At 34.8% G+C, this 16,832-nt stretch overlaps 1 protein-coding gene across 1 annotated transcript in view; it reads right to left on the bottom strand.

Moving 5' to 3' along the window:
- The window catches only part of LOC149801867 (small conductance calcium-activated potassium channel protein 1-like), a 227,334-nt gene that overhangs the window by 26,869 nt on the left and 183,633 nt on the right, over positions 1-16,832 (bottom strand). The window contains exons 5-6 of the mRNA XM_089956237.1: positions 13,520-13,630; positions 11,306-11,433 (exon numbers count right to left, since the gene is read on the bottom strand). Coding sequence (XP_089812363.1) covers positions 11,306-11,433; positions 13,520-13,630 — 239 coding nt within the window. The remainder of the gene's footprint in view (positions 1-11,305; positions 11,434-13,519; positions 13,631-16,832) is intronic.

Raw genomic sequence — 16,832 nt, 5'->3', positions numbered from 1 at the left:
AGACTCAATGCAAACCTCACTAATCTTATGAGTCTTACAAATGTAGACCAAAATGAAGTCGTTGTTTCCAGGATAAACAAGGACGATTACATACGAGTAATATCCCGTTGACAGATATTATTCTGCGGGTTCCAGATGCAACAGAAGATAACTTAGTGGTGTTAACAAAAAACGGTAAAATGAAAAAATCAGATGAAATAATTATATCAATCATGGGAGAACTTCTATACGTATCAGATTAAGTGGAGATATTATGTACGGCGATCTCAGTATGAGTAAAAATACAATTTTTAATGTGAAAGAACCAAAGTCAGATGATGATGTTGTAACAAAAAGATATGTAGACAGCAAGAACAACATGACCAGAACTGAGATCAATGATCGTTTATTAACCGCAGGTGATACAATGACTGGTTCTCTCAATATGACTAATAATAAAATTAGTGGTCTTGGAGAACCAGAATCAAGCCATGACGCTGCAACGAAGAAATATGTCGATGATAGCAACATTCCGATGATGAACTCGTTAATGACAATCAACGATGGAATGACCACATTTAGATCTGAATACTCTAATCATGTACAAGCGTTTTAAAATTTTCGTAGAAACATAAATAGAGCCATTAACGATTTTTTTAAAAAAATCCACCGGACATCGACATTAAACTCTCTGAAATAAAAACAATTAACGATCGTGTAGTATATACGGTAACATCTTGTATCAGCATTATGGTCACCACTCAATAAATTCATTAAACATCACGCTGAGGTTACCGGTATATATATATATATATATATATATATATATATATATATATATATATATATATATATATATATATATATATATATATATATATATATATATATATATATATATATATATATATATATATATATATATTCATTACTCAGCACTACAACATATACAATATCGACTACAATTTCACGGCGTTTTTCACTAACTGGATCCTCTGGATGTATGTTAGTGATATTAGATCAAAATGACGAAGGCATTTTCTTGGTGGAAACTGAAGAAACGGGCAACCCCGTGTTGTATTATTGGGGTCTTGAATTAGTTGCTAAACTACCACCTACTTCAAATATAATGAGCTCCCCAATCAACGTTCAACGTTTTAGATACAACCAAGCACGTGAATTGCAAAAAACAACCCTAAAAAATATCGTTGTTGAATATACAGTAAAAGTAAAAAAAATATTACAACCCGTGTAGTTACTGTTGAGATAATTGTATATTCGGCGTCTGCTTTATTGCTGGAACCGGCGTGTTATTATTAACAATAACAATGACATCACCAGCAGTTGTAACAATTTGTGTTTCAGCTGCAACAACAGTTGCCGATATTCTTAATATCATCGCAAATGCAAAATTGCATGGTTATATAATAAAATTATATACAGCGACGTTAGCATACTCCAAATTATCCTCGTTATTATTATCAACAAGCCTTAGTGATGGAAAAATATCAGATTTTGAGTTTATGGAGATGATTAAAATACACAAGGAATTAATAACTGTGATAGAAAATCAGGATTTAAATAAGAATGTCAACTCCGAACAAGCTTCACCATTCACGAACCAACTTTATCAGCTGCGATAGAAACAAATTCACAAGATTATGTTGTAGATATGTATCAATCATCAATCCGATCAGTGTTAGGATGGCCTGAAATTCCACCTGAATATCAAGGACCGCCAGAACGAAACTTAAATGAATTTCTCACAGATGAGAAAATTTTTATAACAACTATAAAATATCGAAAAGAAATAAGATCTCCATTAAACTCCACTCGGTATTTATGATATACTTCTTATATAATCATAAAAATAGGGAAAATAATAGACATATTGTTAACGAAGATATATTCAAATTATTATCAAAGCAAATGAGAGATGAACATGCAATTATGTCTGCGGAATTAGTATGGTTATTTAAAAATTATATTCTGGAATATCCTAATGACGAACTAAAAACAAATCATTGAAAAAATACAACATTTAAATCAAATTACATCTGACATTAAATATGTTAATACAATAACTATTGATAATATAAGTGTTGCGATTAGTAGAATAGCACAATAAAATAATTAATAATTATTCATAAAGATATTGTCAATCGTTAAAAAATAACCAAAGAAGATCTAGCAACATTTATAGTACCAGAATTTGATACGGATGAACTAAAAATACGGGTAAATAACAAACAATATCAGTGAACATTTTCCACAAATCGTTGATGCATGGAGAAAAATAACCCTATCATCAAATATTCTCAAACATAACAATAGTCCATACGGTGGCGACAGACATATTTCACCAGGAATTGTAAATATCACATCAACAATCGCATTCAAGTTTGTATGTGATGCAATTGATGGCAGCTATCAAATAGATCTTGAAAAATCCTGTCAGGCTTAGCAAGGATATATTTTATACACATTTACACCTCAAGTAGCTTCTGGATATTTGATCTTACAAGAACCCATTAATCCTGTTTATCTACGTTGTCATAATCCGTTATTATCAAGAATACATTTCAAACTTACTGAAATCCGGACGGTTACTTGATTTAAGAAATGAAAATTTTAATATTAATCTCTACGTAAAATCTTAACGATTTTATAGGTATATTCAAATTATCAAACAATTTCAATAAGATGGGATAAAACAAAATAATCTCATCGAAAAAATTGAATGATTATAATTTCATAAACAAATATATATTTGTAACAGAATTTTTTTACACTGATTTTTCGGTAATTTGATGGGGGTAAATAGAACTAAAATAATAAAAATCAATTAGATTTTACAATTTTGATGGGGTGAATGTACTAAAATATTGAAAATCTCATCAAAACTAGAAGAAAAAACAGTACGTAAGAAAATAATCAGATAGAATAAAAAGATCTGAATTCCTTGACAAAGTCAAGGATAAATATTATAATCTAAAAAATATTCATTTTCACTTTCGTTACTACCTTCACTTCAAATTCCCTTGTACTATTTTCATTAATAACTTTGTCATTGTTATCTGACATAACCTTTTTCAATTGCCTCACGTGCGTGTTAATAATTTTTCATTTCGTATTCGTAAGCTAATTCTGATCTAATGTTCTAATCAGATCTAATCGGCACGTATATTTCTGCCTTTGACTCTGTCAAGGTTAAGATACATGTAGGTTTGTATACTGCTTACCTTGAGATCTAAAAATAACTCAGCTGTATTACAATCACGCGTTACTTATTGATTGCCTACCTTGTCTTTGTCAAGGAAGATGAAATTAAGATGTAGATATCCTTTCACTAATTTGAACAATTACAAAATTATATTACTTCACTGACACTAATTTTCACACAGATGGTTAATAATTAATTACTATGATAAAAAGATTAAGCTCCACCGGAGAAAGATATGGAACAGAGTTATCTCCCTTCCTGCGATCAAAACGTAGCAACAAGCAAGGTAACTACTGAATTACTCTGCCGGATAGAGATTTAGCATTACAGATTTATCTCCCTTGAACAACACTGAAAAATTATCTTTTGTTTATATTTCTTAGATAAAGCAGATCTGGTAATATTATTTGCGATGCGCTGAAACAAAGGTATGCAAATATCAAAATATTTGCCAGGTGCATTCATTATTGAAATATTATCTTTTCACCAGATTCTACATTTGTAGGTACGACTGCTCCGGCGATCTTACTACGGACAGGATTTCCAAATTTACAATTCTGACTCTGTGTAATGGTTCGTAAATTATCTAAAGAGTTATCGAGTTTCTGTTTATTAATATGATATATCACAAGACCGTCTTTGATTACCCCCCGAAAACGTTCGTAAATAAATTTATGAGAGTAATATTGTTATTCCCATTAAAACCAAAAAGTATCTACCCAGTATTAGTGATAGCACCGACTGGATTATTTAGTCGACAGTGCCTGATTACATCAAGACGGGATGCTTCATAATTCTTAATGATAGGATGTTTCACAAATTCTTTTTTTTTCAATAATAATATTATTTGTCTAAATAATTTTGAAAATCTAGCCAAATAATCTTCTGCACTTCTTATGACATTGTCATTATTATCAGTATTAATTTTTTTTATCATAATATCTTTCCAGCTCTCTGTATTTTGTACCACCACTTTGCACACACAACCGTGTTGTTCCTCTAACCACAACACCACATTTCAAATATGGTTTAGGTCTTAAAATCCCTCTCCGTGCACATTGTTAGTAAGTCCACAAGCTTTGTTATAGAGAGTTATAAAGCCTGTCATAAGCCCTTTGCATTTATTCTTTGTTTGAATATATATATATATATATATATATATATATATATATATATATATATATATATATATATATATATATATATATATATATATATATATATATATATATATATATATATATATATATATATATATATTTGTCTTACTTATAATATGGAAGAGATATTATCAGCGATTAAAATTAAACCATCTGAATATAGATTCGATCTTAATAGAAGAACCTCTGACCCACGATGACGAGCTCTGGTTGATCTGACGGAAACTCTGATTAAAAGTATTCGTGATGCTAAGAAAGAATTTTGCATAGATGGCGCAACTCATGTGTGGTCAACATTTAAACTCATACGCAACACCAAAGGTTCGATGGTACAATGAAGGACCAACGGCCAGCAACGATTATTAATTATCTAGACAGAGATATTTTTTCAGACTAAAGTTTATTAAGGAAAAAGACGATACTTGGATTATCAGGGACAAACGTGACCCTGTCCTTCACTATGAAAAAATCGATGTATTAAGTAAAAATTCCAAACCAGCAATATTGACTGGCATTGACAAACCGTATTATGAAAGATCGTATCCTGTAACCGCGGTTATTTATGGAATTTATCCGATAAATGATAAACCTACCGTTCATGATCTAAAACCGATGAAATTTTCGGCCTTGACTTTGTCAAAGCTAAATTGTGTAGCCGAACGAGTAACGAAACATTTTACAAACGCGATACGTGGAAATGGTTTAACAGATCAGCGACCTTGAAAGATAAAGAAATGGACTGTATCAGTCAAGGATAAAAGAGCTACAATAAACGATGTTGCTGAATTAGGAAAGAAATTGAAATTCCCAATAACAGTAAGAACAATAACCAGAGAGATTTTGTACAAATCAAAGCATGAATCGAAAGGAGCTTCGATTGAAATTATTGATCATAATGCGCATGCGTGGCTGTTGTTGTGGGGTTTAACGCCATTTTTCAGCACACATGGTAGCCAGCAGTAATGGTGGAGGAAGAACCCGGAAAAACCCCGGAAAGAACCAAGGACCCACGGGAAGCTACTAGCAAGCTTTCTCACATACCCACATTGGCTGAATCCGAGACTCGAACCCCCACAGATAGAGGTGAAATGGTAGTGATCCGTAACGGAGAGCGCTTTAGACCACTCGGCCACTCGGGGCCCCCGCATGCGTGGACTAATGCAGTAACAATATTTCCAAGAAATCGAATTGTTAAATTTTACCAAGGAGATATATTTTATTTTGTTAACGAAATAAGTAAGAAAGATCGTGTATCCGTGTGACTGTTTCAAAGTTCAGATAATGGAAACTATGATCAGTTTGTACGGCCTAATGGAGATATTTCTCGAACTGAATCTCTCCACGAAGAAATGAAGAATCTTTCGCTGAAATATACACATGACGATGCTGATAAATTACTGAGTAATTGTTTTACCGTTCCGTCAGTTGCTGCTCATTTTGCTAGAGGGAATAATTCATGGAAACCAACACGATTGGATTTTCGTGAAGAAATACAACGCAGGTGTGTCGAATAGGGACACGTGGATTATGGAATACCATATACGATTATAAGGACGTTATTTCGGTTGGTTTGGTTGCATGTTATCCCGGAAGTTTTCTTGGTATGGGAGAGTGTTCTAAGTATTTTGAGCGATTTGGACATCCGACACACGAGATGACCAGAGTATAGATAAACGGACCATTACCAGATTTTGATTTGACTGGATTCGCTTGTATCGAGTCATTTAGGTTTGCTGAAAATCTTCATCCGATTTGTTATGTCTGGTTTGGCAAACACTTTTCAATAAAAATGTGGGCACCAACAGTATTATTACGATGTATACTCAATGTAAAAAAAAACAAACTATTATCGTTTAATGTAATTGAAGCAATTATATAATATCGTCCGCAGAAAGAAATTTGGTTACCACAGCAAAAGAAATATTCTGATGATGAAAATCCTGATATAACTGATTCTGAGAATAAAGTCACAAAAGATCTTGGCAAAAAAATAATCGGTAAATTCACCCAAGGAGGATCATATGATCATAAACGACATTATACAAGATTGATTATGGATGGTGCTGAACTAGATTTTATAATTGCTGATACAACTAATAGAAATACGTTTATAAGTTGAAGCAACGTTAATTTATCAGACGGAACTTAATTAGGTACAATCGTGAGTTATATGGATGGTAAGTCACCGCAGTTTACTCATTTAAGATCGATGATAAATAGAGTTCTGATTTTGCTGTCAGAGTCGCTACGGATTCATTTTATATCAATAAAAAATACAGTATTGCTAGAACAACTACATATTGGCACTAATGCATCATGGGGTGAATGGAGAATAAAACAAGAAATACACTTAATTATTCTGAATCCGCGACGTTTATTACCAAAAAAATCAAATAAAAAAATTGGCATCTGCACCATCTCTATATGATCCTGTAGCTAGACATAACACAGTTTATCTCAATGAGCCTGGTAGTTCTGGTAAAACAACTCGTGTGATTAAATTATTCTTGAACAGTTGTTCAGAAATAGTTCAACACCTACACACAGACTCGCAAGAGAAATGAGAGAAAGAAATATTAAATCATACATTTTTCACAAATTCTTTCGATGGAAGGGAGAGAAATATATTACAATGATTATTGTTTGTGATGAAATATGCACTGTTTCATTAGAAACGTTAAAAGTATTTAATGATTGGTTATTTGAAAAAATACTGCTGTAATAATGTGTGGCGAGCATGGTCAACCATGACCTTTTGTTGGATTGTCTCCACATAAATGGCTGAGGAATTTTATAGATTATTATGAAGAAATAACTGATGATCATATATCGCTTGATCCAGAATTAAGAGAGTTTAAGAAATTAATCAGACTACAACCGAATACAATTCAATGTGAAATAATGCGTGAAATGATTTCAAAAACTCCTATTAACAATTTTTGGAATTTATGGAGACCAAATGATTTGATAGTTCCAAGTAGAAAGATAGTTCGTGATATACCTCAGAAACAATTATTTATGTTACATAAAGAATTTTTTTAAACATACCCGTACCATTGTGTTATCGACCAGCAGATACGCGACGACAGAATATCGACGTTGATATACCAGGATCGTCAGAAAAACAAAATCTTGTATTAAATGATATTGTTGTAGTTCCTGTCAGTGTTACTGAGAACGCGTTAGCTATGGAAAAAAAATCCATAAACGCTAGGATACGCAATGACAATTCATTCATCACAAGGATTAACCATCTCTGATACAAATGTTTGGATCGTCCATGATCATATCGAATGGTCAAATTTATTTTATCTCGCAGTGTCTCGAGTCAGAAGAATATCTCAGCTGCGGATAATTGTCACAGACTCCATAGAATAATAATAGCGATATTATTGATAATGATATAGTAAGAAAAAAATTAGTTATGAACAGTGTGACAAAAAAATAAGCGCGACTTAGATATAGATCCTGAATTTATCATGACGTTGAAACAACGACAGAACAATCATTGTGCGAGCTGTAACACTATTCGGGTCGAAGTTCTGAACACCCAAATGGAACAATTCTTGTTGGAAAAAAATCTCAACAGATGGCTTTAAGATAACACTACCTGCCCTTGATTCCTTTCGGCACGTCTATCAGTTTAAAATTCCTGCAGGTTATTTTTTTAGCGGTCAACATTTGGTGGACACGATTTATAACAAATTCAAGGCAGTGTTTAGCAAAGCCTTGACCAAAGTGAACAAATCTATCAACTTCGAGTACCATAAAGTGGCTCGTCGACTAATGATAAAATTTCCAGATGAGAAAACGGTGGCCATTCAATTTTGTCCTGATTTGTTTGACATTTTGGGTGGAGACCTCAACATGGTTACGAATATAATAACCAAAACCATTAGCATACCATTCATCAGCAGCAGTTCAAATATTTTGAGCTTTTTTCGTTTCCCTGTGGAACTGAACCAAGGACTGAATTTGATGTTTGTGTATTCCGATGTGGTGTAGTACAACGTTGTGTCATTCCTTTCAAAGTGGATTCTGCCACGAACGCTGACGAGGAAGGTGGAAACACCTATCACGTTCACCGCGAACTTGTATATACTCATTATTTACCCGTCAGTAAGACTTATTTTTACACTGTCAACATTGCTCTAAAAGGAGATCTGGGACAAAATATTTCATTCACCAAATGGAAAGTCACGGTGAAACTCCATTTGCGAAAAAGGATTCTCTAACGAATTGTAAGTCATGTATCCAGTGTACCAATGCGTCTCTCGACAACGAGGACATGGTTTAGGAGATATGCTGAAATCAGCCTTTCGTTCTGTAGCCCCAGTTTTGAAACCAATCGTGACACGAGGATTGCACGCTTTGAAAGGTACCGCATTCACGCAAGGCAACGTATTTCTCAAAAATATTATCATCGACAAACAAAACCCTAAAGAAGCATTCTTGAGAGCAGGCAAAAATGTCTTGCTGCAAACGGGCAAATACATTTTGGGCCGACGAGAAACGCCTATAAATGCCCGAGACGCTGCCGAGTCAGGCATTCCTGCTTCCCGGACGCCACAGCAAGGACAAAGAAAAATTGTCGTTTTATTTTACACAAAAAAAAGAAATAAAAACAAATTCTTAAAGTTACTTCTCTCTTGTACAATCGACCTAACCCCTCCATTACCCTCTTTCTCTAAACTCTACCTGACAGCCCAGCATGTACGTAACACCATTTATACCTATGAGAATCTAACACTCTAGTTCAAGGTGATAGTAATATCTATAGCACGAGAAATTCTAGGCCCCTACAATTAAAGCATATAAGGTGGTCCAACAACCAGGACCATCAGGGCCCACCCCACAAAGTGGCAAACCAATAAATAACTTCAGGAAAAAAAGACCTCAAATTAGCTTATATAAGGTGGTCTAAAACACCAACGACCATCAGGCCCAGCAGTACAAGGCTGCAAATAAAACAACGATAATTTAGACATGTAATACCCAAAAACCGAATCCTACATATAAGGTGGTCTCAAAAGTCCAAAACTCCAAGACCATCAGGACCAGCCACACAAGGTGGCACACTTTACTAAAAACTGTCACATAAGATACCTCTTCTTAGCAAAACTCTGACTCAAAACAGCACAGTTTTCTTTCAAAATTGTGTAGGACGACAATTTAGATTCGATATCCTGAAGTCTAGGAGTACCTACCGGTGACCTTGGATCCCCCTTTCCGCCTTCTCCTCCCTTGCCTCGACCGGACATAAAAAAAAAATCAGCGTGCAGTGCACGCCCTTAATGCCACTGAAAACTCAGTACCAAACATATGAGTCTGTGATGGGTCCATTCCCACTCATACATACATAAATGCAGCTACATAGTAACGACTGAATCAATTGAGTGTGTGCTGGGCCTATTCCCACTCGCATCAGGCCCTCCATTCAGACAGTTAGGACCTCTTATTAGGTACACTGTCTGACGGCTTCAATTAAAAAGTGCTCCCTGAGCACATAAATGCCTGGGGGAAGTGGCTCCAATTCCTTTCCCTGGGAGCAATTAAAGAACCTACCATGTAGGCACAAATCAGAGGTACATGCTAGGAAGAGCGCAAACCTCTATAATCCAACATAGATAGATAGCTCGTTCGCGCCATTCAACATTGAATAAACGAAGATGACAATAGATTTATTCAACAAAATGAAGGACCGTTGGTACTGGATCATGGACGCAGCCCATGAGGTGGAAAGGCTTGAGAAGGAATGGAAGTATCCAGGTAGCCCAGACTTTGTGACTAGCCTGAAAGTAGCCAGAGATCTGATACAAGGTATGATAGAGGAGGAAGTAGAAAAGTTAACAGGTTTCATTCAACCTCCATGTGTAAAAATGGGCACCTTGAAGGAGGCATTTGATAATGTGATGAAAGTCATGTGCTTTCTAGAAGACAAACTGCATTGAACAAAGTGGTCCTTTGTGAAGTGGGGTCGGGACCAACTAAAGAAAGGAGAAGAAATAATGAGAAAAGTGATGGAAGAAGAGGTGAAGATGATAAAAGCCAGCTGGGCTAAAGAAAGAAAGAACAAAGAAAACAAAAGAAAAAGGAGACGTTTTAAAACTGAATGAAAATTGGGTGAAGATGCAGGAAAAATTTAGATTCATCCGAGATCCTGGCTGGATGCCAGAGGAGAAAAATACGAAGAACAATGAAATTAGTGAGAAAGTGAGGAAATGGTTGAAAAATTGGAGGAAATAGAAGAACCCAAAGGCCCTTTACACGGCCACTCATATGCCTGGGAAAGATTTGCTATTTTGCCTAAAAATGTGTTGGTTGTATAATTGTTTATATGTTTTATGTTGTATGTGTTATAAATGTCTCTCTCCCTCCCAAAATGTTCTAGGTTTTCTTTCCCGCTCAGTGGTCCCGATTGAGATCAGCCCCTTGCTACATTGTTACCCATCTCCAGTACCGTGACGTCACCTTACTTGTTCCATTCCTATATTGTCCCTAGACAGGCCCAATACATTTTGTCCCTATACGGACCCACCCATGTTAAAATTCCCTGTGTTAAATTCCCATTGTCCTTAGACGGGCCCACAATGATTAATTTCCCTTTGTCACCATTGTCCCTAGGGTACCACACTATACTACTGATATAACATACGTAGTTGATATGGGAATGAGAAAGAAAACGAACATTTCACTCAATAAAGACTTTTCCCTTTTTCAAACAGCTGCACCAGTTATGTGCACTAATTAATGTGTTACTTCAAATATGTTTCATGCAATGAATCGTTCTTTTCTTTAAAAGATTGCAGTGTGTCTATGGTGGTTTCCACGGCAAAGAATTTATATTTTGAAAAGATGCACATTCAGAACAAATGGTCGCTATTCCTCTCAAAACAAGAGGTGAATTATTTTTGCTTTCTTTTTAAATAGTAAAAGAGCCTACCTATTGATGGCTTGAAGAAATTTCCGCTGATGCGACCTGACTTTGCTTGTATTCACTTTCTTTACCAATTTAGTATATTTATAAATCAACCACGTCTCACGAAGAACGTTTGCAGCTGCATTTTTTAACTGAAATATAAAACAGTGTTTGCTCAAAATCATTATCTAATTGGTTATTACAGATAAATATCCAGGTAATGAATATCATTAATGAATCCCAGTATATGGAAAGTGATTATCGCTGATAAAACTTGTTCACGGCCAATGATTATCACTGATAAATACAAGTACAATGGTAGTCACTATCACTGATAAATACTAGTACTCGGACAGTGGTTATCGTTGATAAATACTTGTACACGGGCAGTGATATTTCACTGGTAAACACTAGTAATCATAACTATTTGTATACAGGCCATGCATATCACTAATGAATACTAGTATACGGACAGTGATTATCGCTGTAAATACTTGTACACGGGCAGAGATAATCATTGATAAATACTAGTATAAGTGCAATGATTATCACTGATAAATACTAATACACGCTTAGTCATAATCACTGATAAACACTAGTATGCGGACAGTGATTATCGCTTATAAATACTTGTACACGGGCAGTGATAATCATTGATAAATGCTAGTATACAGGCAGTGATTATTACTGATAAATATTAGTACACGGGCAATGAGTATCCCTAATAAATGCTAGTATACGAACAATTATTATCACTGATAAATACTAGCACACGGGTAGTCATTATCACCGATAAATACCGGTATACGGACAGTGATTATCGTTGATAAATACTTGTTGTTGTTGTAGGGTTTAACGCCATTTTTCAGCACACGATAGGCTATACATGGCGGCCAGTATTAATGGTGGAGGAAGAACCCGGAAAAGCCCCAGAAAGAACCACCGACCCACGAGAAGCTACTGGCGAGCTTTCTCACATACCCAGATTGAATCTGAATCTGAATCTGAGACTCGAACCCACGCAGACAGAGGTGAGATGGCAGTGATCTGTAACGGATAGCGCTTTAGACCACTAGGCCACTCGGGGTCCTCAATAAATACTTGCATACGGGCAATGATAATCACTGATAAATACTAGAAATCCTATTATGTTTTTTAAAAAGAACGTGGATGTTAAAGAATGCATCATTCTTGTGTACATAATACAAGATTCACGTTGAAGATACATCATGCAAAATTCAAAATTGAATATGATGCAGATTTTACCCAAATACTATTTTTTTACTATAAAAAATATAACGGTACCCAGCTAGTAGTACTTACGCTATAGAATGATTTTTACCATAGGGGATATACTTAATATTGTAATTATTCTATACTAAATCTCAGATCTCAGTGTGTTGTCTATGTTGCTTATTGCTAAAAATAAATCAACGCCGAAAGTTCGCTTTAATTCCCGTCTCAAGGGACTAAGGAGACATTAATAGGTTCGCATAGTGAACGTTAATCGATTTTTTACAGAGATCTTTGTACTTCGATATCGAAAATGAATACAAAACGTATAGGACTCCTATCACTGTGACATTATGATACATAGACTAATATCTCATTAATGTTACATTACCCAAATGTTATTTACCGTATGTACTCGTGTATAAGTCAAGGCAAACTGCAAACAACAAAGATCGTGATCTGCCGTAGCATCATTTGCCTTCAGATCAGCGTCTATGCTGTTTATTATACTGGTTACTCCTAACAAACTGCGCGATCAGCCGTCGAATAATGCGACGGCATATCTGGGTCTATGCAGTTTGCAGTTTGTTTCGACTTATAGGTGAGTATAGAAGGTACTAACAGGGACTATACTCCCTCAGTGTGTGTGTGTGTGTGTGTGTGAGAGAGAGAGAGAGAGAGAGAGAGAGAGAGAGAGAGAGAGAGAGAGATTTTGAACGTGGCTTTAACAATTTTAGTCATATAGCTACGATGTCTGCATTGTGGCAGCTTATAGTGCCTCAGACATGTAGCATCCTGTCCCACCCAGTCACATTATCCTGACACCAGGCCGACCAGTCCTAAAAGTAACCTCTTAATGCTGAGCGCCCAGCGATGCAGATGTAAGTTCCATTTATTTTTTTTAGTCTTTGGTATGATTAGGCCGGGTTCGAACCCACGACCTCCCGCATCCGAGGCGGACGCTCTAATACTCCCTCAGTAAAACCTTATTTGACGAGTGCTTACACTTTTTGTCAGCTGGGTGTCCATCATGAAATTATGAACATGCTTTTCCGCCCTACTAAGCTCCAGCTTATTGGCAATCACAGCTACTACTAGTGCCGTACATCCGGATCCCTGAAAGGCAAAATTAGCATCATATTACCATATATACTCGATTTATAAGTCGCTGAAAAATTGCAAACAACAAAGATCCTGATCTGCCGTGACATAATGCGCATGCAGATCAGCATATATGTTGTTTGTTCGACTGGTTACCAAGAAACTGAACAGGTCAAAATCTGCCTGTACATTATGCGACGGAAGATCTGGGTCTGCGCAGTTTGCAGTTGATCTCGACTTAAAAGCGAGTGTATAAGGTACTCATATTGAATGTTCTTTTCTAGGCACTTTCAATCCGCGCGTAAACGTCAACACAAGAAACCGTCAAGGAACCTTAATGAATGCACTGAAACGGGGAAAATTATCTGAACTTCTTGAACATTATGAAGTCAAATGGAGTCTATAGATTCTAAGGAGGTAGGGGCCAATTTTGGGCTTAACGCCGACCATTAACTTCTTGCTTCCAGCTCTAGGCTTCATCTCAAAGGTCTAAGACATTACAAAGCCTTACAGGATATGCAGATTGCTTCAATGGCAGGGAATAGTTTCGTAAATTGGCTCTGTCCAATTTCTAAACTTAAGGTTATGGTGTGACATTTTCAGAAAGTATTGTTAATAATTATAGATATGGATTTATTGGCGAATTAGGTCTTTCGAATGTGTGTTGTTCTTGAAACTGACGTTAGGCATATACGCCTCTCATAGTTACTTCGCAGTATGTAGACAGTACAATACTAATATTAACATAGGTAGAAGAGCTAGCCACCCATAGCTGTTGACATGGTGGCTCAAGACAAGACAAGACAAGTAGAATATCTCAAAATTGTGCTGGATAGCAACTATTTGAATTGCATCAAGAGGTGTATGCGATGTATATTTAATTTATATTGTGTGTTTGACTTTTTTCCATGATTGAGAGTATAGCTTTTGCATACCTGACTATTGTCATGTTTAGTGTACCTGATTTTTGTCATGCTGGTAAGTGGTAAACAAGATGCTTATTAAAATTTTAAGTTCAAGGTCAAAAAAAATTTTGTGTTCAATTTACATTTTAAATCATTAATTATTCAGGAAATACTATTGTGTCATAGGTCATGTGACAGTCTGTTTATCAAGGAGACTAAGTAAACACTTATTCATTTCTTTTTTATGAGCAGTTTGTGGAATCTGTTCAGATACAATTTCAGAGGAATTATTTATTCAAATTATTCACTGGAATTACAAAGTGATCATTCACTTTTTTCTTTTAAATTTTCACTTTGTATTCTAGGGAAATAAAATTATTTGCTGAATTTCCTAACTTGACGATTTTGCTTTTTTCTGCTACATAGTTTAAGACTATTGAGTCGTATCATTAGTACACAATGTTTTTCAGAATTATTACCGAGGAAATAGGTTTACATTTGCACTTTGCGAATAACAGAGTCACAAACAAACTTCTAACATAAAAAATGCAGGTATAAACTTTGGGGTGGAGTGCATACGTTTTTGTGCTCTGAACTGCCACTGACTTATCAAGTCAAGTTAATAATAGTCTTACGCCTAGCTTTATTATAGCTATCCAAATTATGGACCTTTCTGGCATCACTTGTGCATTTTAGGTTTTATGAATTTGTTATATTATGCAGGTGGATGAGGCATTAAATTTTTGCATAAAAATCTGTCCCTTGCACCCTTAGATGTGGAAGTTTATTACGCGTTTAAATAGTTAAAATTGCACATACATCATGAAAAGACTCAACATTTTTATAGCTGCATTGGGCTAATAACAAACATTTCTCCTGTAATTTATTCGTGCTTTTACGGTATGAAAAATGTGTTTACTTGCATTGGAGCAATTAAATATTTACATTAGCCGAACTTCGTTTACTTTACTAACTGCATTGTGTATTTGTACATTCCGAAGTTTCAAGGGTCTCGCGAGAGCAAGAGACTCCGAATGAGGTTTCCCATTACCGTGCATATATTCGGAAGTTGTTTGAAAATAAAACTTTGGAGATTTTGATGTAGCACAAGTAAAATATTCTTTCATCCCAGGATATACCAAATAATCACTAATACTTTTATTAGGACAGAACTTTTTAGTAAAAGTAATAAGATTGAAATTTTCTCTAAATTGTATTAAAAGTAAAAATTTTTCCATTAAATTATATTGGAAATAATTTTCTATTAAAATATATTGAGATTAAATTCATTTGTTTCGGTATTGCAATTATATACTATTTAATAAAGATTGCGCCCTTATGAGCAAAAGGCAAAACTCTCTATACATTTCCCTTGTATCATAAGTCAGCAAAAAACTGCACTCGGTAAGTTGTGTAGATAGATGAACTAGACAAATTCCAAAGATTATTTCTAAATGGGTAATTGAGCTGACGTGGCAGAATTGTCTGTCTAATGACGTACATAGACCCAGACGATAGTCTGTAACAAACTATGAAGCATCACTTTGAGATTCTGGCGAAACTCAAGAACCATTCGTATGACCATATTTGGTCACTTCCTAAGAAACTGTATAAAGGCAGATCTGTTTGACAATCAGTCCATTCGTCGGAATCTTAAAGAGACTTGTGTCGTTACAGGTAAGATTATCGTGTATGTAAAAATTTTCATATAGTATAAGGATTTTTAGTGTTAAGATGTTAATCTAAGATCGGTACGTTGCAACATTGGATTAGTTTAACATTTCTTTACTATTCTTTAATATAATGTATTAAAAAGTTTAATTGTTTGAAGAACTTATATTTACTTGTAATTACATTATTGATTGTGTAATACTACAATCAATAATGTAATTACAAGCAAATATAAAAAACAACGTTCGCTACCAACTTCATTCTCAGTAATAGTTAATTTAGAAATAAAATACTCTTTAAATAATAGAGTTTAATATGCTGACATTTTAAATTAAATCCAGTAAAATATATTTTTACTAAATGATTGCGGTATTAGTCTGAAATATTGAATTTAAGATTCTCTAGCTATCTTTAAGTTATTCGATTTTTAATTATCTGTATTATATTCTAAAAGGCAGAAAATATACAACAATGCACGATGTTGGTAAGTGAAGGAATATCGTAGTTTTATCTATATCTCTTATATCTGTAATTTAAGTTTATGTAGATTGATATTGGAATGTAATTTTATATTTTGAGTATTTCAATAAAGTAGTCCATTCGTCAGAATCTCAAAGAGGCTTGTTTCGTTACAGATCCCG

Source organism: Sinohyriopsis cumingii, chromosome 4, assembly GCF_028554795.1.
Source record: "Sinohyriopsis cumingii isolate HCF-2022 chromosome 4, ASM2855479v2, whole genome shotgun sequence".
Classification (NCBI taxonomy): Eukaryota; Metazoa; Mollusca; class Bivalvia; order Unionida; family Unionidae; genus Sinohyriopsis; species Sinohyriopsis cumingii.
The sequence above is the reverse complement of the archived record's forward strand: the minus strand, read 5'-3'. Positions and strand labels throughout refer to the sequence as shown.